Source organism: Equus caballus, chromosome 5, assembly GCF_041296265.1.
Source record: "Equus caballus isolate H_3958 breed thoroughbred chromosome 5, TB-T2T, whole genome shotgun sequence".
In the NCBI taxonomy this organism is placed as follows: Eukaryota; Metazoa; Chordata; class Mammalia; order Perissodactyla; family Equidae; genus Equus; species Equus caballus.
Genome location: NC_091688.1, coordinates 62,483,797 through 62,509,347, shown reverse-complemented (window position 1 = coordinate 62,509,347; position 25,551 = coordinate 62,483,797). Strand labels below are relative to the sequence as shown.

General features: G+C 35.6%; 1 protein-coding gene and 1 long non-coding RNA gene across 5 annotated transcripts in view; one reads left to right on the top strand and one right to left on the bottom strand.

Annotated features, from left to right (window-relative positions):
- The window catches only part of CEPT1 (choline/ethanolamine phosphotransferase 1), a 33,555-nt gene that overhangs the window by 6,048 nt on the left and 1,956 nt on the right, over positions 1-25,551 (top strand). For 2 of the 4 annotated variants that reach the window (XM_070266373.1, NM_001309181.1), the window contains 6 exon segments: positions 2,181-2,590; positions 5,900-6,047; positions 7,732-7,873; positions 20,847-20,931; positions 24,728-24,859; positions 25,343-25,501. In XM_070266373.1, coding sequence (XP_070122474.1) covers positions 2,252-2,590; positions 5,900-6,047; positions 7,732-7,873; positions 20,847-20,931; positions 24,728-24,859; positions 25,343-25,501 — 1,005 coding nt within the window. In that variant the 5' untranslated portion in view covers positions 2,181-2,251. 4 annotated transcript variants of the gene reach the window in all.
- Positions 13,745-19,717, bottom strand: LOC138924111 (uncharacterized). The gene is made up of 2 exons (XR_011438765.1): positions 19,575-19,717; positions 13,745-13,923 (listed from the first exon to the last, which is right to left on the bottom strand). It is a non-coding gene; the product is annotated as an uncharacterized lncRNA (long non-coding RNA).

Here is a 25,551-nt window from a genome sequence, read left to right as displayed (position 1 = left end):
GCTGTGGCAGGCATCCCACATATAAAGCAGAGGAAGATGGGCATGGATGTTACCTCAGGGCCAGTCTTCCTCAGCAAAAAGAGGAGGATTGGCAGCAGATGTTAGCTCAGGGCTAACCTTCCTCAAAAAAAAAAGTAGTTTTAAAGTTGCTTTGTGATACAGTTGGGTATGTGGAAAAATTCTTTGAAATAAGCTTTCATTTGCCTTGGTTTAAAAATTATTTCAGTATTTTTATTTCAGAGCACTTCACTTAGTTAAATTGTGGCACTGGTGGTTCTTTTGAGATTTTTGAAAATTTATCTAAAGCAGTTAATGACTACAATAACTATGTTCTTAACTATGTTCTGAACTAGTTATTGAGATACATGATTGACTGAGATTTTGGATGCCACTTTAGATTATTAGTGACATTGAAATTTTGGAATTTGTTATTTATGGTAATGGAGGGAAGAAGTCCTGTGCATGTTTTGATACTAGGTCCATTGCTGAGATGTCCTAGACCCTGTGTCACCGTCTGTATTCCCATAGTGCAGCATTTCCGGGAATTTCATATTGCATTCTGGATAGCTTCTATCCAAAGATCAAATACACCTGTCTTGGTTCAATGCCACTACTGTTTTTTAGGTCTATTAAGATTATTCCTTTTTTTTTTTTTTTTTTAATAATCCTCTTATGGCTTCTCTTCCTCTTGCTCACTAACCATGAGTTTCCCACAAGGTTCTTAATTCTTTTCCTTTTCTCTTGATACTTAATCCTTTCAAGAACTTTTCTACTTTCTAGTGTTTAAGTAGACTTTAGCTTTTAAGTTGATAACTTGAAATTTTCCTCTCTTACCCAAACTCCAGCTGTTTGATTTTGTCTAAAACATCTCTACTTAAAAGTCACCTGTGTGCCTTTCCTACCCTCATCACCAGGTCCTCTCTCTTCCCCAGCAAAAGCCAAAATAACAGTGATTTTCCTTTCCAACCCTCGCTTTTGACAGTAGTGCCGTTAGTCTCTGACTGTTGATTCCTTTTTTCTTCTGCTCCTTCACCCCTCATTTCTAATCCCTACGTACTTTCTCTTGATTCTTCCTTCTAAATGGAAATTACTCACAGACTTGGCTGTCTTTCATATTTCCATTTTTACCACCCTACTCTCGGCACTCACTACTTCAAACCTTGAGGTCACCATACTGATTTTTGTGTTCTCACTACTTTGTCCATTCTAATGAATATATATATCTACCTGTTAATCTTGAAAATATACTTGTCATTATTTTCTAGCATTGCTTAATAATGTAACAATTATGTTATCTCTCATCTTTTCTAAGGGCAAGTACTTCAAAGATTAAACTCTGTCTTTTATGAACAGTCATCACTTAATGCACGTATACTTTTTTCTTACTACCTCAGTTCATTACAACACTCTGCTAATATGTATATACTGTCCTCTTGAAGTTAATTTTTTTTCATTGCTTTTTATTCCCGCTTGGAATACCATCTATATCCCTTTCCACTAATAAGTTTTATCTTTTAATTTAGCTTACATAGAAACCCTGGGTTTGTTTGAACTCACTTACCAGCTGTATGAGCTTGACCAACTTAATTAGCCTCCCTGAGCCTTAGTTTCATTTTCTGTAAAAATGGGGATAATTAATAGTCCTTACCTTCTAGGGTTGTTTCAAGGATTAAATGAGTTAATATATAAAAACGTGCTTAAAGTGTTTAGTACATAGTAAGTGCTCAGTGTTAGCTGTTAGCATTAAATAAAAATCTAGTTTAAGACCCATTTTATTCAGGTCATTCCTCTGACATTAATACTAATTTGTTAGCTATCATTGAATATGCCTTTGGATCTCAGTTTCCATATATGTGAAATGATTAGGTCATTTCTAAGATTTGTTCCATTATTGAAAGTGTGAGATAGGAAAAAAAGGGTGAGCTTTGAAGTCAGACAAACAATAAGGTAACAAGAAGCATATTACTATTTAAATCCTTTAATATTTTTCACTTAAAGGTGAGGTTATGTGACTTCCTTTGGCTCACACCATCAGTAAGAATTAGAACGAAAGACAATCCCTGGTTTTCTGATCCCCGTTTGATACGTATTACTCTATTACCAGTTTGGTTTTTTTTTTTTTTAATTTACTGATAGTGATATAAATAGTGGCTGACAAATATATCTTTTCTTTTTTTCAGGTAAAGACCAGCCAATAAAAGCTATAAAACAAGATAAATTATTTTCTACAAATAAAAGAAGGCCAAGATCCATGAGTGGGCATCGGTCAGCGAGGAAACGATGTGGAGATTCTCACCCGGAGTCCCCTGTGGGCTTCGGGCATATGAGTTCTCCAGGGTGTGTATTAAATAAATTGTTTCAGTTGCCTACACCACCCTTGTCAAGACACCAACTAAAGCGACTAGAAGAACACAGATATCAGAGTGCTGGACGGTCCCTGCTTGAGCCCTTAATGCAAGGGTATTGGGAATGGCTAGTTGGAAGAGTTCCTTCCTGGATTGCCCCAAATCTCATCACCATCATTGGATTGTCAATAAACATCTGTACAACTGTTTTATTAGTCTTCTACTGCCCTACAGCTACAGAGCAGGTAAGAGGAATTTCTTAATGACAAATATGAACATTTGTTATATGCCAGAAACACTGTAATTGGGATTTTTAGGTTCTTTTAGCTAAAAATAAGATAATCTGACAGCTATTTGTCAACTGTTTAAAAATATCCTATCGCTCATACTGTTAATAAAGCTCATAACTACAACCTAGTTTATACACTATGCTTATGAGAAACCAGAAGCAAAAGGTGGACTGTGATCCTAATAGGTAAATTAATGTTAGCAGGGATTAATATGTAAAATATTCCTTTTAAAGTCAGTAAATCTCGATTGTTTATAAAAGAGTTTTATTCCATTTTTTAAAAATGACTGAATAAAGTCTTAGCAAAGTTTAAAATGACCAGAGAGAAAAGTCTCTGGTAGTGAGATGGCATGGCTGTAAATCAGTCTTATCAAAAGTGTGTTTTTCAACATTCCAGTGAGATTTTTGAATATGCCTTTTCTCTTCCTGTAAATGTAGTGGCTGATAGACTTCAGGTGTATCTCTCTTACTCTAACAAAGCAAAAGCAATGTAAGAAAAAGTCGATATAATGTATTTCCTGTTCTGTATCCTGCTGTGGCTGCCAGTAAGAAAGGAATCGTGGTATTGCTAACAAAGACCCTCTCCCTGGGTCTTCTCAAGAACAAATCTCTCTACTTGTGTTCCCTCTTTTACCCTCTATACCCATTACTTAGAGCCAAAACTAAAACTAGAGCCTTTTATCAGAATGGGTAAATTAACGTTTATTTCTTTGGTTTTAAAATTTCCATGTCAACAAGTGAACTAAAGTAGTTAGGTAGATGAAAGAGAATCAGAAACATTTGTTGTGCCTGTCTTAATCAGAATGTTGCCTCACAGGTAACCCAAGAAGGTAGAAGACGATCCTCATCTAAAGGTGTAAAAAGTGACTGAACCATATGGAATCATAATAAGAACATTCTTTGTCTTGTTTTAAGCTTGAAGTAATGTTTTTTTTTAAAAAAGCAGCCTTTTCAGATGATCTGTCCTTTGAGATAAAATTATCACCATCCAACCCTCTATCCCTTTCTGCTTTTGTGAGTTCATTTGTTTTCACATATAGCTCTTAAAGTAAACAGCTGTTGAGGGTCACAGTAACCTATAAAATACGTTTTGGTTTTCTTTTGTTTTCTTCCAGGCACTCATTTCTCCCTCACCCTTGAATACTTCTTTTTTTTTTTTTTTTTTTTTTTTGAGGAAGATTAGCCCTGAGCTAACTGCTGCCAGTCCTCCTCTTTTTGCTGAGGAAGGCTGACCCTGAGCTAACCTCCATGCCTATCTTCCTCTACTTTATATGTGGGACGCCATGTCCACACCTGGGATCCAAACCAGCGAACCCTGGGCCAGCGAAGCAGAACATGCGAACTTAGCTGCTGCACCACTGGGCCGGCCCCTGCCCTTGAATACGTTTAATTCCTCCTGTACTATACAAATACAATCCATACTGTCCAGATTGTATGGCTGTATTTCTGGTATTCCCTCATTGTCTTAACTGTCTTGCTTTACATCAATCAGGAAGCTTAAAAAACAAAAATCAATATGATTGTTTAAATATGTCCTGGGATTCTTTATCACCTGTCCTTTGGGCTGTTTACCTGTGGCTTACTTGAGGACCTGACAGCTGCTTCCAGAGGAATTTGGTCCAGATCTCACACATCCTTAGAGATAACAGCAAACAACAGGGAAATGGGTCGATTCCTTTGGAAACCTTGCAGTAGTCCTAAGCTAGTTCTAGGATGGGGATCAGGGTATGAGAGCAGGTTCAAAGGTAGCTCAGCCACGAACAGTCATTTATTGAACACTAAGGATGTACCAGGCACCATGTTCCCTATAATAGTTTTCCTCAGCTTCTGTTCTTAAGTGATTTGGAATTATTGGACTAACCCTAGACCCAAAGGCTAGAAATGGGGTTCTTAGTCACACAAAATTAATCACTCAGTCCAGTGTGCTTGCGTGTAAACTGGCTACATGACCACAGTTATTGCTTTCAGAGTTTGTAACTCTGGCTCAGGGGAGGTATATACTATGGTCCTTTTAATAGCCGCAGTGTCGTAAAATATGAGACTCCAAGAAAATGTCCTTATCTTTAATAACTGAGAAGTAAATAGATCTCTATCAGAGAGAAACCTCTTTGCAGTGCAGAATATACTGAAGATTATTTGCAGCTCTGAGCGCTTAATTCAGTTTAACTTAATAAATAATATCTGAGAAAATATCTTGTGATTATAAAAATTTTTTCATGGCCTAGACATGGGAAAATAGTGAAAAATGGTACAAAGCACTCTTGTCCATTTTTAAGGAGAACAAACCAAATAGAAGCTCTCCTTTTTTAATGCACAACATTTAAATTCAATATCAGTGGTTCAATTTCTGTCTGGGAAAAGAGAAACTATTCTTTGAGTATGTGATCATAAATACTTGAAAAATAATGTTCTAAGGACTTGTGTATGGGCCGGCCTGGTGGTGCAGCAGTTAAGTTTGCACGTTCCACTTCTCGGCAGCCCGGGCTTCGCCGGTTCAGATCCCGGATGCAGACATGGCACCGCTTGGCAAAAGCCATGCTGTAGTAGCCGTCCCACATATAAAGCAGAGGAAGATGGGCACGGATGTTAGCTCAGGGCCAGGCTTCCACAGCAAAAAAGAGGAGGACTGGCAGTAGTTAGCTCAGGGCTCATCTTCCTCAAAAAAAAAACAAAGGACTCGTTTACTAGATCATGATTTCCCTAATGTTGTTCCATGGAACAGTAAAGAGGTGTGTTTAAAAATAAGTTACATGCTCAAATAAATTTGGAAAATGCAAGCATATTGTGTCCTCTTCCTGAATGTTCACAATATGTGTTAGCATCGTCAAGGGCTGGAAGAAGCCCTGCAGTAGAGAAGTCTGTGTAATGTTGTTTAATCCGGTCTTTCCCATGTGAGTTTAACATGGGATTTTTTTTTTTCACGTAATACCTGTAAACATCTTGAAAGGTACAATTTGGGAAAACTGTATTGCATTATTCATTAATTGACTCTTAGAATCTGAAAGTTAGGGGGAATCTTACAGAACTTAACTTAGTCTAATCTCTGATGGAATTTCTGTAATACTCTGTGAAGTAGTTATTGAGCACCATTACAAAACAGGGAATTTAATTCTTTTACAATTCTGATTGTACACAGCACTTGATCTTCTCCCCCATAGCTTCTAACCAGTAGTATGTCTCTGGAGAGTGAAGATAAAATATCTACAAGTAAAACATAGAAATTCATACATCTTAGTACTCTTGCTTTTCTTACTTTACTCCACAGGCACCTCTGTGGGCGTACATCGCTTGTGCATGTGGCCTTTTCATTTACCAGTCTTTGGATGCCATAGATGGAAAACAGGCAAGAAGGACCAATAGTAGTTCTCCTTTGGGAGAACTTTTTGATCATGGTTGTGATTCACTCTCAACAGGTATTGTTGATTTTTTAGTGTTAATGATTAATAATGATAAAAGGAATGTGATAATGTTGGAATAAATAAGTTTATAGTGTCATAATAATTATCAGAATAATTTTGCATTGTTTTAGTATTTTCAGAAAACTATAAATCTGGTTACTATTTGTTCATTGTTGTCAGTATTGGGAAATTTAGAAATTAAAATAATTTCTACTTAAGCTGTTTTTAACCCTAAAGATTATTGTTTTGGCACCTGTTGTTTTTAAAATCTTAGGGCATAATTGTTATCATTAAAAAACTCATAAATTATAGATGAGAGTTCAATCGTAGAAAACTAAGAAATTCATAGTCTTTATATTGAAGTGGATATTATTAGACATTTAAAATTCAGCTGTCACCTTGGAGTATAACTGTGATAATGGGCCTGGATAAAAAGGCTTGAAAGAAATACACTAAAGTGCTAGCAATAGATGAGTTACTATAGTTGGATAATAGGTGATATGTCTTTATTTGTACTGTTCTTAAAATAATATTTGAGGTTTCAGTTTCGTTTTGTTTTGTTTGCTGAGGAAGATTGGCCCTGAGTTAGCATCTGTTGCCAATCTTCCTCTTTTTGCTTGAGGAAGATTGCTGCTGAGCTAACGTCTCTGCCGATCCTCCTCTGTTTTGTATGTGGGATGCCACCAAAGCATGGCTTGGTGAGCGGTGTGTAGGTCTGCTCCCCGGGATCTGAACCTGCGAGCCCTGGGCAGCTGAAGCCAAGCATGCAAACTTAACCACTGTGCAACCAGGCCACCCCCTCAGTACTTTTTTAAACGGAAAAAAGATTTAGAAACTAAATGACAGTTTCTAACTAGTCTTCCTGACAGGAATTCCCCCACATACACACACACTTAGTTTTATTTAGTTCTTGTTGGTTTCTTGTCATTTGGCATAGCATTTAAAATATTTTAAAAGAAACAAACAAAAACTGTTGATAGTTTTACGTTGTGAAGTCAGATTCGCAGATATAGGCACATGTTAAAATCATCTTGTCAGTGTATCCTGACAGCAGCTTTCTTAATGGAGGAGAAGGAACAGCTAAGCTCCTATAGCTTTTAAGACTCAAGAAAAACTCAAAACTTCCAATGAATAAAGGCTAGTTGGGCATCTTGAAAGGCTATTATAATTTAATTAGAGGACAGGAGAATGATAGGTATCCTTTGTTTATAAGTGATGATCATTTTTGCACTGTAGTTTGAGTTCCAGACTTTTATAGGAAGACTTTTTCTGTGTATGTCACACGTAGTGATGTTTGCTAAATAAGAAAAGGCAGCTGTCAGGCTGAAGCAGGTAGGTCCCTTTTTGAATTATCTAGGCCTTTTGTTTTTCTTTCTTTTTGACTCTGCCTTGTAATTTTTTATTGCTCACTAGTACACTGTCGCTAAGTTGAGAGAATATTCCAAAAAATGCTACAGTATTTTAGTTGCTTTCAAAAACTTTATTTGCACTAAGTGGTATAGTGAAAGAAGAGATTGAAATTAAGGGGTAAAAAATTATGTAAAAGATTATATCTGACTTTCCTGTTAACCATAGATAACTGACAGAAGATTATACACTCATGGCATATCTTCTTTTCACCTCATCTAAAATCATTTCCAGTTCAGTTCATGTTTGTTATTCGGATTGTTCAATTTTCATTGGGATCTTTCTTTTGCAGTTTTTGTGGTTCTTGGAACTTGTATTGCAGTGCAGCTGGGGACAAACCCTGATTGGATGTTTTTTTGTTGTTTTGCTGGGACATTCATGTTCTATTGTGCACACTGGCAAACATATGTTTCTGGAACATTGAGATTTGGAATGTAAGTAACACTTAATGGTGACTTTCTTTTCTCTTTCAAATATGGAGAATGTTGCTTACAGATATTTGAGTATTAGGAATTGATCAAATCTCTAAATTAGTAAATAAAAGAAGTTTAAAACTCATTATTATAGCTGTTACCTAGTGGTCTCTATCCTGTATCCTTCTATCACACTTTCTAAAAGGAAATATTAGAACCTCCCAACCAGTATTTTTAAAGCAATATGAAAAGCAGTAGCCTGTCCTCACCTATATCCATTTGTCTTTCCCTCCAGCAAGTTTACTTTCCTTTTTCCTACTGTTAGTTCACTTTAACTCTGTGTTTTATTTTGACATATTAAAATGCATTTTCAGGAAAGAAAAGATATTTATGAGAGCAAAGACCAACTCTCGTCTCTAAATATCATAGCTTAATTAGATTTTCTTTTCATGTTTTTTATTTATAAGTCTATAAAAATCTAAGCTCTTGATAATTCTGTTGACATAAGCACATCATATAGATTATTATTGCCAACAAAATGCCTAAGAATTTAAAAAATGAAATACAAACTTCCTTCAAACTATAAAATGAATAGTACTGGTGAGCAGTACTTTTCCATGAACACTAATGAGAAAACCACTTTCAGAGGCAAAGAATGGAATTCATCCACTGGTATTTAAGTATCACAGATCCCATTTACGCTGGTCAGGTTAGTCTTTTATTTCTTTCATGGTGTGGGATTAAAAGAGAAAGAAGGAATACTTCATGAAATGTCAAAATAAAAATCTCTGATGGCAAATGATACGAGAACATCTTAACCTAGTCTCTAATTAAGATGAATCATTAATGGGATTTTTAAAATTTAGATCCCTAGTAAACTTAGTTCTCTAGGCCTTGAAAAAACTAGAATGCATAGAAATTCAGCTATTTCCTACAAGTTCAGTTCAGATGATTTTTGCTAAACTTATTTAAATAGGTTTTAAGATGTTCTTCACTTATGACAGTAACTGAATAATTGTTAATACTTTGGATGTTAACTAAAAGACATATCAGAATAATTTCAATATAAAAGGGCTTTAGAGAACATGTTTAAGGCCCATCTAGGTGGTATCCTTATTATAAGTGACAATAGTGGAAATGAGTGTCCGCTTGCAAACTGTATGCCTGCACATTCATCAGCAATTTACAAAATGATCAATGCTCAGAAGATATTGACGATTTCTGATATAAAAAAAGCAGCAATTGAAAATATTATGTTCAGATGTTTTTTCTCAATATTGTTTTCATAGCCTTTACTTTATCTCAGTAATGTTTTCATAGTCGTTCTCTGCATTAGGTAAAACCACAAAATATAATAGACTTCTGAGGTCACTTGGTTTACCCTAATTCAGTCTTAATTTTTAATGGCGTTAACTATTTTCAAAAATAGCAGAATTTGTAATATCTGATTTTGCATAGTTTATCTTTCATTGGTTTTTATCTCACAGTTAACTTTCAAGCCATTATTTTGAAAGCTTATTTATCATCTAGTCCTAATTTATTCTCTTTCCCTTTCAAGTAAAATGGCACCAACCATATGGTATGGGAACTGAAGGAAGGAAAGAGAGTGAATGGAAGCAGGGGAAGAGTAAATAGTGTTTTTAAGGCGCGATTTTATATCACAGCTTTCTCTTTGCTCATCTTAGAATTTCTTTTGTGGTATATTCCTTGGATGAAATGTGTACTTGGAGAACTGCAAGCAGTTCCGTATTGTTAGATCATAAGATGCCTGTAGGGGAGTGGCAGGAGATAACGCTGGAGAGAAGATCCAGAAAATCAAGGGCCTTCTGTGTCCTGCCAAGAAATGTGGGCTTTTTTGCTGAATCTGTGGGGAACTTTGCAGGACCTAAAGCAGGGAAATGACAAGAGTCATGATATTTTGGAAAGATCAGTCTGGCAACAATTCAGAGGGTGGATTGGAGTGTGCTGTGGTGGAAGTAAGGACTCCCCATAGGAAGCATCAGCGTAATTGATGTGAGGAGTGATGAAGTCTGAACTAGCACAGTGACAGTGCTGTTGAAGAGAAAGGAATAGGTTGGAGAGACTTAAGAGGTAGAAACTATAGGACATAGTCTCTATTTGGATATGGAGAGTGAATGAGAGAGCAGAGACTGGAATAACCCCCAGTTCCCCTCCTTGGGTGCTTGGAGAAAGGCACTACAGGAAGAGGAACGTATTTGAAGGGATAATTCTATCTAGAACATGTATGTGAGGGATTTTAGGCATTCAAATAGAATGAGAATAGCAGAAAACCTAGAGAGCAAGCCTAGAAAGAAGCCCATGAAAATTATTGAGCAGCTAGAGTAGGAGGAGACATACTGGAATGAAAAGCCAGAAGAGGGATGAATTTCAAAAGAGAACAATGCTAAATGCTGCCAAGACTCAAAATGAGGACAGAAAATTGTGCCTTGAATTTGGCAGTATGACACCATCCAGAGTAGTTTCTCTATAGTGATGGGGTAGAAGCCAGATTGGAGGGGGTGAAAAGTGAATGGAATAAACAAACATACAGTACAGGTTACTTATGAAATATGTGGCTGTGATGGGAAGGAGTGAGGCATCGGTTAGAGGAGAGAACCTGGTCTCAAAGGAAGGAGAGTTTTGTATTTTTAATGGGAAAGGTTTAAGCATACAAAAGAAATTGACTAGAGAAGAGGTTGAAGATATCTGATTTATGGAGTTAGACTGCTGAAAATTCAGGACCAGAGGAGTTTGGGGTAACAGACAAGAGGGCCTAGATAGTGGGACACTCTCCCCCTGAGACTGTAGTGCTTCCTAACAATGGTGTGAAAAAATGTCTGGGAATATTGAGGCCAGTTTGAATTTAATGTCTCAATTTAAATTAAATATTATAAGGGATTGGTTTCGATTTGGGAAAATTGTATACAATTTTCTGAAATCCCACGTTCATATTAAAGCAACACTGAATTTCTTTTTTAAATTAAAAGCAAACTGTAACATTCATAGAAATATGCTGCGAGTTCTTTACATTTAAGGAGATATTTATCAAAATACCAATGTAATCGAGGCATATGGAATAAAATAGGTCTTCCTAAAGAAGTCTTAAAAATGCCATTTTAGATTTCACATATTTTTTTCAAGAGCAGATAGAATAGGCAGTTGTATAATGAGTTAAAAATATTGAAGTAAAGTTTGTATGTGTAAAGGGGAAAGTCCAAATTTTGTTTTAATTAGGAAAGAACAAGGTTAATTCTCAAATGTAATTTGAGTAAAGAAATTTTTAACAATGGTTTACTTTTTCTTACTCCTTAGGGGAAAATAAAAGCAGCCTTAGGCAACTTAGCAATTTTATTTTAAAACATTTTTATTTTGTTTTGATGTTTACACATTAGTGAAAAAAATCAGGAGGATTTTTTATATAGTAAATTCAAGTTGTTATACATTTAATAACCTTATAAAATAGTATGTTTGACAAATAAGGAATTTTTATTGTTTTTCTTAGTCTCCTAATGTCACTATTTTTAGTTGCTATTAAGTTTATTCATAGTATCTTGAACGAAAATAGGTACAGTAATTTAATTCATCCATAACTAAATAATTTCCATTTAAAGTCAGGTATTGTGAGGAAGCCAATGTGATTTGGATATATCTTCCCTGAAATTTTATCTTCCAGCACTTTGCTCTGATCACAGCTACAAGCTGCCTTGCACAGAGAATATTAGTACTTGTCGTATCTGGACAGATCCCTGTCCTGACAGTGCTACTGGACTGAGCAAGCAGAGGTGTGGTGGGTATGCGTACTGCTCAGTGGGATCCGTCCAGACCCAGCTTAGCCCTGTAGGACTTTTCCTAGCCTGGATATGAAAGATGGGGGAGGAAAATGGTCTTAGAGGCTGGAACTTCATAGAAGGATTGAGCCAGTGGAAGAAGATAAGAATTATGAGTTGCAGCTTGTAAACATTTGTAAAATATTCTTAAACATGTTTACGGATTATATTAAATGGAAGAGTTCACATTTCCTGTCTTAAGGCCTAAACCTTCTATATCTAGGTATTTTTAAATTTATAACTTGAGTGTATAGAATCATTTTTGTCAAATGCTTAGAAACCCTAAACAATCTTTAATAAAACTAGATTTATGCAAAAAATGGGCCTTAAAAAAATCTTCCACGCTGTGAAAGGTAAAACTCTTACTTAAATTATCATTTCAGGAAAACAGAAATAGTCTTAAGTTATCAGAGAAGAAAAGAAAGAATAAATTGAACTCAGGCCGGTCTATCTTGCCTCAAGTATTACCTCAGAATTGTGCCGTCTATATATCAGCTTGGGCAAGGCCCGTAACTTGCGTGGGCCTCGTTTCCTAATTTGTAAAATAAGAGTTTTGGATTAGATATCTAAGATTTCTTCTGTGAGTCTATTAATTTTACAGATGTTATTTCTAGTGTACTTATTATTGATAATTATGGCAGAGTATTTATCTTCACTTTATCACACTTTGCAATTCATGCTTCTAAGGTTTCACATTTACATTACCTAAAAACCCTGCCACCAAGCGTTTATTTCTATGTAAGTAAATAACTTCTGACTTTTTCTTTTCTGTAGTTAAATGAAAAAAGTTAATAGGCTACGTATTCTACTGGTAGTCTGACAAACCCAGTCCATCTTCCTTATCCAAGTGACCTCTAAAGAATAAGTATTTGGGGGGAAAAAAAGAATAAGTATTCAAAGACCTCTTAGTAATTAAAAACTGTTGTCTGTTAATGTATAATCCACTTTCTGTGGATTAAGAATTAGGAAACTTGCTATTGAGTGCCTTTGTAGGATCTGCATATCTTTAAATGTTTAAGATTTATTACATGAATTATTAAATACCAAAGATTTTCCTTATAGTTTCTAGTTTCCTTGTCTTTTTGTTTTCTCAGCAATGATTCATTCATCTGTACTCTTGCCCATTTTAATTTTATCAAATTATTATGGATAATATCCTAAAACAACTATTTTTATTAATGTGAAAACCTAGATTGCAGTTTGGATTCTCAGATCATTGGGTAAAATCGTGGACCTCTTTCTGTCTTATTAGCATTCCTCAGTTCTTAATTTGGATTATGTAGTTTTTATTTGAAGCATATTCTATACTGCTACCTTTTCTGTCACCATCTGTGTTCCAAAACTTCTTTAGTGATTGAATTGGATGTTTTACTCATTTTTACTACTAATAAACTAATCCAATGTAGTAGAGAGTTATAACACTGATGTGGAATTAAGGAAAGAGAAAGAAGAAAAAGGATAAGATTCTGGACTAGAGATTCTCAGGAAACAGGACCAAGTGATGGCCTGTTTGATTTTTATTCTAACCATATGCGGAGAAGTCACTCACACCTCCCCACTTGCCCTTTCCATGAACATCTGCTGATTTTACTGAGATAGAGAGGCAGGAGTGTGATGAGCTATCGGGCAGTGAAGGGGTGTGAGATGATTAGTGGTTTTTCAGACATATAGGTGACTGTCCACTGGGGCTTCTGGGAAGCACTCCTATCCACAGGGAAGGATGGATATGCTCTGGCACTGAAGGGACCTATGTCACAGACAGTGTGACTATTTGGCAAGTAGAATTCACCATTCCTAAGTAATTGAGAGTTGACTGTGTTTTTAGTTCTAGTGTTTCCACCTGCCTATTTCTAAGTCATTTATTCAATGTGTTACAGTTTTAATTTTTAAACTTTTCTACTATTTTGATTTGGGTAAGAAATATACATGTGTGCATAAGGATAGTAATAGTACTGTGTGAATTGTAACATTGAGTCTTTAGATGTCTTTATGGAGAATGCTACCTTTTAAGTCTGTTTTTGCTACCTGTCTTAGTAGGAGTTCTTAGCAAAAGCTCTGAGTAAAATTATTTTGAAATGTTTATTTCCTTATGCATAGATTCGATGTTACAGAGTCCCAGATCATAATTATAATATGCCAGCTTCTCACAGGAACCCTGGGACCTTGGTTCTGGAACTTCACGGTAACTGCCAGAATATTCATGCTGTCCAGTCAATAATGGCGTGAACTCAATAAAGACAGCACCTTTGTCATGCACAGAGTAATTAAAAAACAAAAAATCAACAGTCTTCCTGGTGGTATTTCACAAACAGGTTATTAGAAGATGAATAATTTTAATATATAATAGGGCAATAAAAATCCACCCTATTAAACAACATTTTTTTTAAAATAACATTTCTAGTGATTTGATGGTAAAACCAATTTTCTCTCCCGTTTACCTACTATACCTAATATCATTTTTGCTCTCTGTAATATTCTTAAAATAAATACCTTTCCACCATTAAATAGAATTTTTTTGGCCTTTATGTTTTGAAAACGGAATAAAGCAAGCAGAGTTTTCCTTAGGTAAGTCGAGAGGACTCTATAGTAATGTAGGAAAGATTCTGTTTATTCTCTTGACTTAGCATATCCTTTAAGCAATCTAATACTACTTCTTCCACTTCTGTTTTCAATGATCTTGGTTTTTTAAAAAATTAATGCTAGAAGCTATTCTCACTTCTATTTGTTTTGTTTACTGTTTTCCTCTCTTAGTTATGCTTTTAAAGCTAAGTGTCCTTAGCTTTTCATGTTCCTATAGTCATCCTTTGAATACCCTCCTTTTTCAGATTTGGGGGGTTTTTTTAGTAAATACATATTTTCTTAATGCTAACAGTAAGTAACGTACCTTTTTCTCTCATATTAGAATTATAATTTTGACCTCATGACTTTTAAAAGTTCAAAAAGATTTATTAGGAAATGGTTTCCCAGTAGAATAGTCTGGAATCCTTCACACTTTAATATGAAAAGGTTTATTTACGAGAAAAATACAGCTAAGATTCTGTTTATTTTGCAATTCAGAGAGTGTTGGGGAGCTCTTCATATGGACGCCTGACAGATAGTTCTAGCAATACAAGACTGCATTAGGTTTCCTACACTTGAGTCCCCATGCCCCAAACTGCTTCAATAATTTGCCAGAAATAGTGAATCCCTGGTAGCAAAGTTCTTTCTGAAACGTATCTTGCAGGATAGTAAATCCAGCTATTCAATGGCAGTGATGATGGCTTTAGGGACAAATTAATAGTAAGAGATATTCTACATCGTTTTTTCAAAAAAAACTTGGAATGTGGAAAATACTGAGAAGTACCATAGGCATGTTTTGGTAGCAAAACTAAAGCCATTTTCAATTGAATGTACAGTGTATTTGCATAATTATTTGTGGGATTCCCTCCTAGGGTAGAATAATGTGCATAGTTCAGGATGTGTCATTCTTTAGCAAGCCTTTACCCTTAACCTGTCTTCTGGTTCTTTCTCCAAAAACCTGAAGCTTTATGCTTGCTGCAGTTGTCTAGATTTATATTTTTAGGTAGCTCATTTATTATTATTATTAATTATATTCGCAATAGGTCTTTTCCACCAGTGTTTTTATTGAAATTAATAGTCAAGATATGGCTGTATTATTTACTTTCACCTTGTCTGTCTATGGTAACAAAGTACCCTATATTTATAGAGCCCTCACTATTAAAATGTTTCTAGAAACTAATGCATTTTAATTTTAACATCATGAAAAATGTTTTGGAAATCTGGATTTTTTCCTCGAGATATACTGTCTTCACTTTTACCAATCACTAACTTGCAGAGATTTTCTTTTGCTTTTAATATTTGTTGCTTTAACTGATTTGGTCATTGAAATGAAATTGTCAGATGTACTTTTTTCTCTTTTTTCTACGAAGTTCAGGGGAAAAAATAGGCTTCAGAAAGAGTTGTTCTCTCTAATTTGTTTCCAATTTAATTTAATTTATTAGTGTCCAAACTTCCTATGTCAGCTGTTGCCTTTTGTAGCCTCATATTTTAAGGAAAATTGTGTTAGAATATGATAAGCATCATCCTGAAATGTATAGACACCTTAGTGATAGCAAGTTAAAAACATCTGACAGATGTTTGTTCCAGTTGATTAGTAGACTAAAAATTAGAAGAGTTGTAGCACTGTGTAGCAGCAACACTTCCAATCTCTTTCAAGGCTCTGCCACTTGCTCTCTCTGTAACCTTGGAGAAATCATTTAACCTGACTAAATTTCCTCATCTATAAAATGGTGATAATAGTTCTCACCTCCTACAATAGTTGTGAAGATTAAAAGAATCAAAAAATGTAATGTGCTAACTACAATGCCTGGCATGTAGTGAGTGTTCATTATCATTATTATTATATTAATTTTAAGACCTGCTAGTAACTTCCAGTAGTTTACAATTTCTTCCAGAATTGATTGTGCTAGTTTGAGAGGAGAAATATGTCCTCGATCCCTTTATTTAACTCCAGGATTGTTACTGAATGAGGTGAGAGGACTCTGTTCTAATTCTTCTCTTTGCAAAGGTGATAAGGATAGACTGCCCCTTAAATCTGAGACCTAAACTTTAGTTCTTCTCAGAGGACTCTTTCTTTTCTTACTCAAAGTCACTGGATGGGTTGTTGTGGGTTTTCTTGTTTTGGTTTTTTCATTCTTCTCAGATAATCTACTGATCCATAATAGTCATTCATGTGGTAGATAATACTGTTTTAAATAATTCATCTTATCTCAAAAATAGATGCTTAGACTTTCTCTGTATATAACACTGGAATTTAAAATCCTCATAGTTATCACTCAGCTGAACAGTTAGTGTAATTTGACATTAATCTAAGCTTGCCATGCCCAGTTTGCCCCTTATCAAAGGTAGAAAGTAAAATATTGGAAGGCAGTATGTTGAATTTCTAGACTAATCTTCATTCCAATCTACGAATACTTCACTCCACCCCTGGTATTTCTGGTAACATATATAATGAATGCCATCTTCTGGTTATGCATGAGTCCGCTGAACTTCAGATCCATTGACAAATAATTGCAAATCTGTAGTTTATAGCAATCTGATCCTTGAGTAGGGTTCCATACACCTTCAATGACTTTTTAAACAAAATGCTTCTTTTTAAATAATAGCTCACAAGTCAAATTGTACAAATCAGAGTTTCTTTGACATTGTGAATTTAGCCCTGATGCATATTCTGTGCTAACCAAGCCAATAGCCAATACAAATTACCACACAGTTATATTTAGTATGTATAGCTTAACAAAAAATTTGTTTACAAATTAGCTAAGTTTATTTTTGAAGTGCATATGTCACATGTAGAAGAAAAATAGATTAAATTGTCTTGTTTCTGATATTAGAGAGGAAAGACAAAAAATTCTGGGAAAAGATGATTAACATGCTTATCAATTCTCACAGAAGGTCAGTTAAATCCTTTCACACCCTTCAGTTAATACTGAATCTTGGAATTCAAACCAAATGTATTTGTTAGGTATTTCTCAGAACACTGAGAAATAAAAATGAAACATTCAAAGTAGAATTTTTTTTCATAGTTAGGTAACTTAATTTGGAGTTCTTATACCCTGTAATCACTTTTAAAAGCTGTACTTCTTATATAATAACTGCCCTGATCAAAGAGCTTTCTAAGCTGCCTTTCTGTGGTGATGAGGGCCCCCTGGGCTTCTCACTCCAGCTAGGGAGATTCTCTGTTCCCTGTTAGAAGGTAAAATTACTCAGATTCATTTAGGATACCTTGATCTCTTTACCTTTAATCAATAGACCATTCGGATATTGTAAGGCATGATGGGCCCAAAGCATTTATTATGAGTGTTGAAGGTTATTTTGACCATGGACTGCCATACTTACAGCCTCCTCATCAGAAGAATGGGAGACCTTATTAGTCTCCACAACTGGTGGAGACTTCTTTCCATTTTTCTCAGGTGACAGCCATCAGAACATTGTTTCTTGCTGGCTTGTCATAATTTAAGTATGTTCTAACCAGAGTACTCATTATGGATTATCCACAGTAATTGAGGAAGTTCTTTTTGTCTTTTGACAACCTATACTAAAATAAAGTAGAAAAAGGATTTAAGCAATACCAGTCAAGGTATTCAAATAGCTTCATGGTTGCAGAAAATTATGTTTATTATCATGTAATTTTCCCCCTCTGAAACTTTTAGACTGTGGAAATCTCATGCTGTAGACATGAGATTTGTTTTCCCATATGTCTTTTTAAAAAATCACTCTGGTGTTTTGGGTGCTTTTCTACCACATATCCCTTATGTCTTGAAGGGCTTATTCTTGGCACAGTCTTGAAGGTTGGTTTTTTGTTTTTTATTTATGAGAAATAATCCCAACACCTGGGGCTATTATTCACCCTTGTTTTTTTGTGTTTTTCTTGAGGAAGATTAGCCCTGAGCTAACTACTGCCAATCCGCCTCTTTTTGCTGAGGAAGACTGGCCCTGAGCTAACATCCATGCCCATATTCCTCTATTTTATACGTGGGACGCCTACCACAGCATGGCTTTTACCAAGTGGTGCCATGTCCGCACCCGGGATCCGAACCGGCGAACCCCAGACCACTGAGAAGTGGAACATGTGAACTTAACTGCTGTGCCACCGGGCCGGCCCCTCACCCTTGTTATTATTTTGAAAATAATAATAATAAGGAAGTGACTACAGAAATGCCAAATTCCTGCCTTTGTATAGTATTCTCCCTTCTAAATAACTCTATCTTTCCTGACAAAAAGAGTAAAATGAGCCCCCTCCTAATATGTATTATAGTAAATTCAGCCCATACTGAGTTAGTGGAAAGGTAGAAAAATGGACTGTCATGTAACCAGCTGTCTTGTAAACAGAATCGTTAACTCTTTTGTTATTGTTAATCATTTCTGCCACCTATCCCTCTTGGCCTGCTTAATTCCTGTCTCTGGGGACGGTCTCATGCTGCACCCTTTTTCACTGGCCATCAGGATTAGAGGCACACCTCCAGGAGTGCCGATAGGCAGTTCTCATGATTCAGAGCAGGAGGGCCTCATCCTAGAGTAGAGAGTATTCCTCTAAATCAGATAAGCAAACAGGAAAAAATATTCCTAACTACCTACCAACTGGTAAGTAAGTTTTCCCTGGCTCTCCTTCCTAATATTAAGGCACTGTTGATCAAAATACAGTGACAATATCTCAATGGTTTAGAAAATTCTGTCTTCCAAAATTTCTAAACAGGCTAATCCATGAAACTTTCCCTAAGAAGCCCAGTTATGACTTTGTAAAGATCTTTCATGTTTCCTATTCTCTTTTACATTCATCCAAGGTACAAAGATTAATTGCATGAGGTTCCCTCCATTTTTATTTTGTAATTCTATACTTCTGGCCCTTCCCCTCCCAAAAGGCTACTTCATATATCCAGCAAAATGTTGTAAGATGTCTACCCTCCTCCACCCACGACAGAGTCGATCATCTATGACACCTGCTTAGTCTCCTGAGTCTGCTACTGACTGTAATTCCCCTTATTGGCAACACCACTCACCAGGTCAGCTCTACAGATTCTTTTTAGCCTAATTCAGTCCATTTTTTTCCAATAAATGTGTATATCAAGATAACTACATCACTATATGTTTGCAGTTTAATAAGCTTCTGTTTAAAAAACGTTCTTGAGCAAACATAGATCAATTTTTTAGTTGTAAGAGACTGGTTTCAACCTAGTTACTTATGGGCATGAGAGCTCACATTATAGATTGTCTGCTTTAAGTATCAGTTTTAGAGATGGGGGCTCTATTCTTGGAACTGAACCCCCTTACTGTTGTTGATACCTATTTTTCTTAATCTGATTTTTTAAATTTACTTTAGTAGAAACATTACTCACAACATTATAAAAAAGGTATGCAGCGATCACTCTCCTTCCCATCCTCATCTCCCAGCTGTCCGGTTCCCACGCTGTCCTCTCCCAGAGGGAACCATTGTTCTTAGTTTGTAATGTGTCCTTCCAGAAATTTGTTATGTAAACTACTGGAAAAAACAAAAAGAGAATATTATTTTTCTTCTTTTTTACACAAAAAATAGCATATCCACATTCTACAACCTTTTTTTCACCTAATATAACTTTGATATTTTTCCACACCACTATATAGGGAGCTACCCCACTCTTTTCTTATAAGCTACCAAATATTCCATTGTATGGAAGTACCATAATTTCTATAACCACTCCTTCATTGAGGGATATTTTTTAAATTTTGCTGTTATAAATAATACTGTAATGAATGACCTTGTACATTTTGTGCAAGCATATCTGTAGGATAAATTCTCAAAATTAGAAAGCGTTTGATCTAATCTGAGAATGATAATCTCAAGATTATGTAAAGTGCTAGTCTGCAGAAGGAAAGGGACACCAGTTTACACTTTGCTCCTCAGTCTTTTTACCCATATTCTTTTGCTCAGACTTTCAGACTTCTAATTTCTACTGCCCTATTTTTGTATCAGGTTTGTCTCTTCTTGACTGTAAGATCATTTTCAGCAATCTCAAAGCTAATTCTTGGCTGCTTTCAGTATCCTCTTTCCAGAAATCTTAGAGTAGTTGACCTCATAAGCATAAGAATTTCATTGAGAATTGGGTGATTTTTTTTTCACACCCATCCCATGGGAGACATTAAATGAATATATCTAAAGGGCAGTTAAGTTTTGCAAGGTGTCTGTGATTTATGTTACTTTAGTAAAAGCGCACCATTTTTTCCATTTGATACTACGAAGCACTTGATAAGATCTCATATAGCAGTACAATGCAGTCCTCTGCTTGACACTCAAAATTTCATACACACACACACACACGCCTTTTGTTTGTTTGCTTGTTTTTGGTGGGAAAGGTTAAGCTATAGTTTCAGCCCAAATTCAAAGAATCAGAAATTTCCTTTGAAAAGGAGGGGTTTTTATTGCTCTGTGAAATTCATCAAATTAAATTAAAAGATTCTGGATTTTATTTGATTTTGCTCATAACAAATTTTTGACACCTCCTTTTCCCCTTTCCTCAATATTTGAGATTTTTTCTATTGTGCATGATAGAGGAATGCTGCTAAGCTTGCAAGTAATTAACTTGAAATTGTTTTGAATAATTCTGCTTTTTTGGCTTTTTGTACCTAATCAGAATTGATGTGACTGAAGTGCAAATCTTCATAATAATCATGCATTTGCTGGCAGTGATTGGAGGACCACCTTTTTGGCAATCTATGGTAACTTTGTTCACGTTGTGTATCCCATGTAATGCATGTTGTCTTTTGCTTGTGTTTTCTAATACAAGATAATCTAGTTAAAGGGTGATATGTAAAATTATTTTATTCCTTCTGAAAATGAAAAGTCACAGCAGTGGTAAGACACTAACTTCTCTTTAGGGCATGGTGAATTTTGGACTTGGAGTTACGTGGTACATTAAGTCCATTCCAGGGCTACTTTTGAAACAAAAACAGAACATATTTTTTGTGTATTGCTTCCCCAAAAGAATATATCCTCTTGGAATGTCTTGGAACATCTTCCATGATAGCACTCTTTAAAAAACAAAAAAAGAATATCATCACTTTGAAGGGGGCCCACATATAATCCCCCTCATGATTATTTTCACTGACATTTGATTCTTTTAACTGTAATAGTTGGTTAAATGTGTATTAAACCATGAGACACCTTCTGGAATCCGTTAAAACAAATGGTGAGTGGTATAGCAGATGGTGAGTGTTACTACAGGGAAGTTTCAGAATTCATTAGTTAGAACTGAAGACTTCATATGTAGTGTAATTTATTTGTATCTCATTCTTAAAATGAAAGACTTAAGAAGTGCCCTTACACTTAAGTAATTCAAACCTGGTGATTTTCCTTAAACACCTGGTGGATACTGTAAATATGTTACATTGTATTTTGATGGAATTAGCTTATATTAAATGTATTTACAAACAGGCATTCCCACATTCTTGGGAAGAAAGTATCTAATCTCAAAATGATGCTTTCTATTTCTGCTGAAATTTACAAAGCCTGTAAGAACTTTTTATTATGCTGGTGAGAAAACTAGTGTAACAGTTTAGGAACTGATATTCTGCATTAATCCAAACTACTAAACCAAAACATGTGTCTGTTATAGTCTGGTAGATCTGAGAATTTAACGGTTTTTTTCCATCTTTAATCCTTTTAAAATGAATTACATTAGTTCGATGATATTTGGATGTATAATTTCATGGTATGAACCCAGAAGGTTTTCCGTTGGCTCTAGGGCGGACACCATGACTCAAAGGAGTTCTTATTCTTCCCAGTCTCAAAGATGCCGAAACTGGGTAGCCCTGAAATAAAGGTGTTTTCAGTACAACTGTCTGGCTGTTTCTATAGAGTGGATGTACTTGACTATCTTGGATGAATTCCAGGATGAGGACAGAAAGGGAAAGACTGGGAACGACAGAATGTACCCACTCTCTTTGAGCTTGGGTAGGAGGTAAAAATGGCAACACTTTTAGTGCTTTTTATAAGTGGATCAGTTGGGGCCGATTTTTAAGGGATCACCTGGTGAGACGTGGGATTCCTCCGACACCAGCTTTCCCTTTACTTTGCCTCAGATTTTCTTGTAGCTAACTTCCTGTTTCCTTCTTAATATGGGGACAAGATGTGTCTTCATACTCTCTCAAGCAGTAATTCTACAGAGAGAGTAAGAGAAAGGCAAAAGATCTTAATCTTCATTCAGCAAGTGTATATTGAGCACCTACAATATCCAGGGCTCTAGAGAGAATATAAAAATCAATTCAAACAAAATCCTACACTCAGGAGCTTATGCTTTGGTGTATATAGCTATAATATGTGACAGAAGTGAAGAGGGCCCTTGGAATGTTTATGACAATTTGCTCCTCAGTCTGTAGCTTGCTTACTTTGTGGTCCAATCCATTTACTAATTAATTTGCCTGGCTTTTCTAATGTTTCTAGGGTTTTTTGTGGGGTTTTTTTGAGGAAGATTAGCCCCGAGCTAACATCTTCTGCCAGTCCTCCTCTTTCTGCTGAGGAAGACTGGCCCTGAGCTAACATCTGTGTCCATCTTCCTCTACTTTATATGTGGGACGCCTGCCACAGCATGGCTTGATGAGCAGTGCCATGTCTGCACCCAGGGTCCGAACCGGGAAACCTGGGCCACCAAAGTGGAACATGCGAACTTAACCACTGCACCACCAGGCTGGCCCCTAATATTTCTGTTTATTCTTTCTTCTTTCAAAGGGCAGCAGTTCCCGTGATCCTAAAGCATTTTCACCAAATTTTAAATAGAGTTGTGACACTATTCAGTTCGGTTGTGGCAGAGATTACTGCTACACCAGAGTTAGCACTCATTCAGTACCCTGGCCCTAATACAGGCATCCCCCGTAATGGATTAATACTTTGCTTCTTTTGAAATCTGAGGGCGTGTAGTATTTCCCCCTTTGCCAGACAGGTCCTTTGTCTCTGGAGGGAAAAGGAAACTAGACGAAGTATTGAGTTTCAGCCAGGTGCATCAGATTTAGATTGTAGTATCGCTAGTTTTCTGAACTGGAGGAGAAAAATCTGTTGGAGTTTAAAGCAACCATGGTGTTGATTTTCTCCTTTATTGAAAACTAGTTTTGAATTTGGGCTATAGGGTTTGGAGATGAATTAGGGAGGGAAAAAGACCATTTAGGATGCTCCATAAATGGGCTTGATTTTTGAGATTGATTTTTAAGTTGTTCTGGGCTTGATTTTTAAGTTGACCTATTTCACTTTAGAATATTAAACACTGCCACAGTGCAACTTGAAATTTGAAGTTGATTTCAGTTTGTTTTGAGCTGTAGTTTTGCAAGAGGTCATAGAGTTGTGTAAACAAACTGAGTTCTTGAGAGTTTTGAAGAAATAGAGTATCTAAACATTAAGATTTATGTCTCTACCACTTTTACTGGGATTTTATACATGCAAAACATGTCACATTTGCTATTTGATTTTAAAAGTGTAGGCACATGGCAGCGCTAAAAAAGTACAAACAGCCCTAATTAAAATATTTTCATTATAAGAACTCATTAAACCATTGTGGGCTTATGGAATCTTGTTCCTATAGTCATTTGTTTCTATTACTAGAATATATCATTTTACTATTGATTTCTTTCCATTCCATATTGGACAAAATTTAAGGTTCAGAAAAGCTAAAGGAAAGCTACAAAAAGGAAGAGAATCTTAAATGATTTTAAAAATTTAGTACAAATTAATTTCATTTGAAATAATGGATATTGCGCTTGCAAGATTCAATACATGACCTCAATCCACTCAGAACCCCTTTAGGTAAATCAACCCATATTTTCAATATACTCTAAAAATATATTATTTACTTCTTTTGAAAAGTAAACTTATATGTTAAAACTTTGGATACACAATTGTAGAGCTGTACCTCCTTGGATGTGCTGGACGTGTTTTTCCCTGCATATGAATGCCTTCTTGGTTGCCCTCTGCTTTTACTCGCTGCCTGTATCCTAACAGTTTGGAGATGGGAACACTTCTGAATAGAACTTTTGTCTTCCATTCTCTAGTTTACAGATTTTTTTAATCTAGTTGCAAATATTTTTAGTCTTTTTATGCTCCACTCTTTCTCTCTCATAACAATTAGAAACAAATTACAGATTTAGAGGTAGAGTTCAAAAACTGCACACAGAAAAAGACAAAGTATCCTTCTTTTATTAAAAAACCAGGAGACAGCCTGGTTCACTGCTGTCAAGTCTTCTAGGCTTCATTAGGTGAGCTTCACTGAGTTTGTGACACAAATTAGTAAAGTTGGATCAGTTTTGTTTTTTAAAGGTTGGTGTCAGAAGTGAGATTAATTTCTTTATAGCCTCATCTCTTGAGACTTGTTCTATTGCATGTGATGGAAAGGAGAGGAAAACTTCCATTACTTTAAGTATATACTAAACTAAAGGGAATGGAGAATATATCAGAATATGAATCAAATGTTCTGTTTTCTTATTTTAATTTGTATGTATTTTAATTGTTCTCTCTTTCTACCCGTTAAAGATTCCAGTGCTGAATATTCAAATGAAAATTTTTCCTGCACTTTGTACTGTAGCAGGGACCATATTTTCCTGTACAAATTACTTCCGTGTAATCTTCACCGGTGGTGTTGGAAAAAATGGATCAACAATAGCAGTAAGTATATCTTAAGATTTCCAGTGATTGTTTATGCTAAGACTTGATTTTGTGGTCACTTTATTTTTCATTCAAATTGTATAAAATCACTTGTTTAGAGTTTCAAGTTAGTCTTTAAAAAAGGTAATGTCTAAAACTTCTCAGTTTTATTTATACATGCATACATTTATGTGCTTATATAGCATATTTTTCTGCATGGACACACACACAGACACATGCACTTTTATACACGTATATTAAAAAAAGTATGACCTGCTTTGTAAAATAAGCCTGGCTTCTTGAGTAAAATCCTTAGTTTGTTGCCTAACCAGTCCATGCTGCTGCTTTTTATTAGTTGTTCTGGTATTCGGTTATAGAAACTGCTGGCCGTTAGGCATCATGAGGTTCTTAAAAGTTTGAGTTGATCTCTCTTACAGCAGATCCGTGTAGTATCTGATCAGTATTGAATACCATTAATTCCTCTCCCTTCTTTACTGTTTACAGGGAACAAGTGTCCTTTCTCCTTTTCTCCATATTGGATCAGTGATTACGTTAGCTGCAATGATCTATAAGAAATCTGCAGTTCAGCTTTTTGAAAAGCATCCCTGTCTTTATATTCTGACATTTGGTTTTGTATCTGCTAAAATCACCAATAAGCTTGTGGTAAGCACCAAAATTTTTATTTGTTTTGTTTTTAACTTTCATCTTATTTT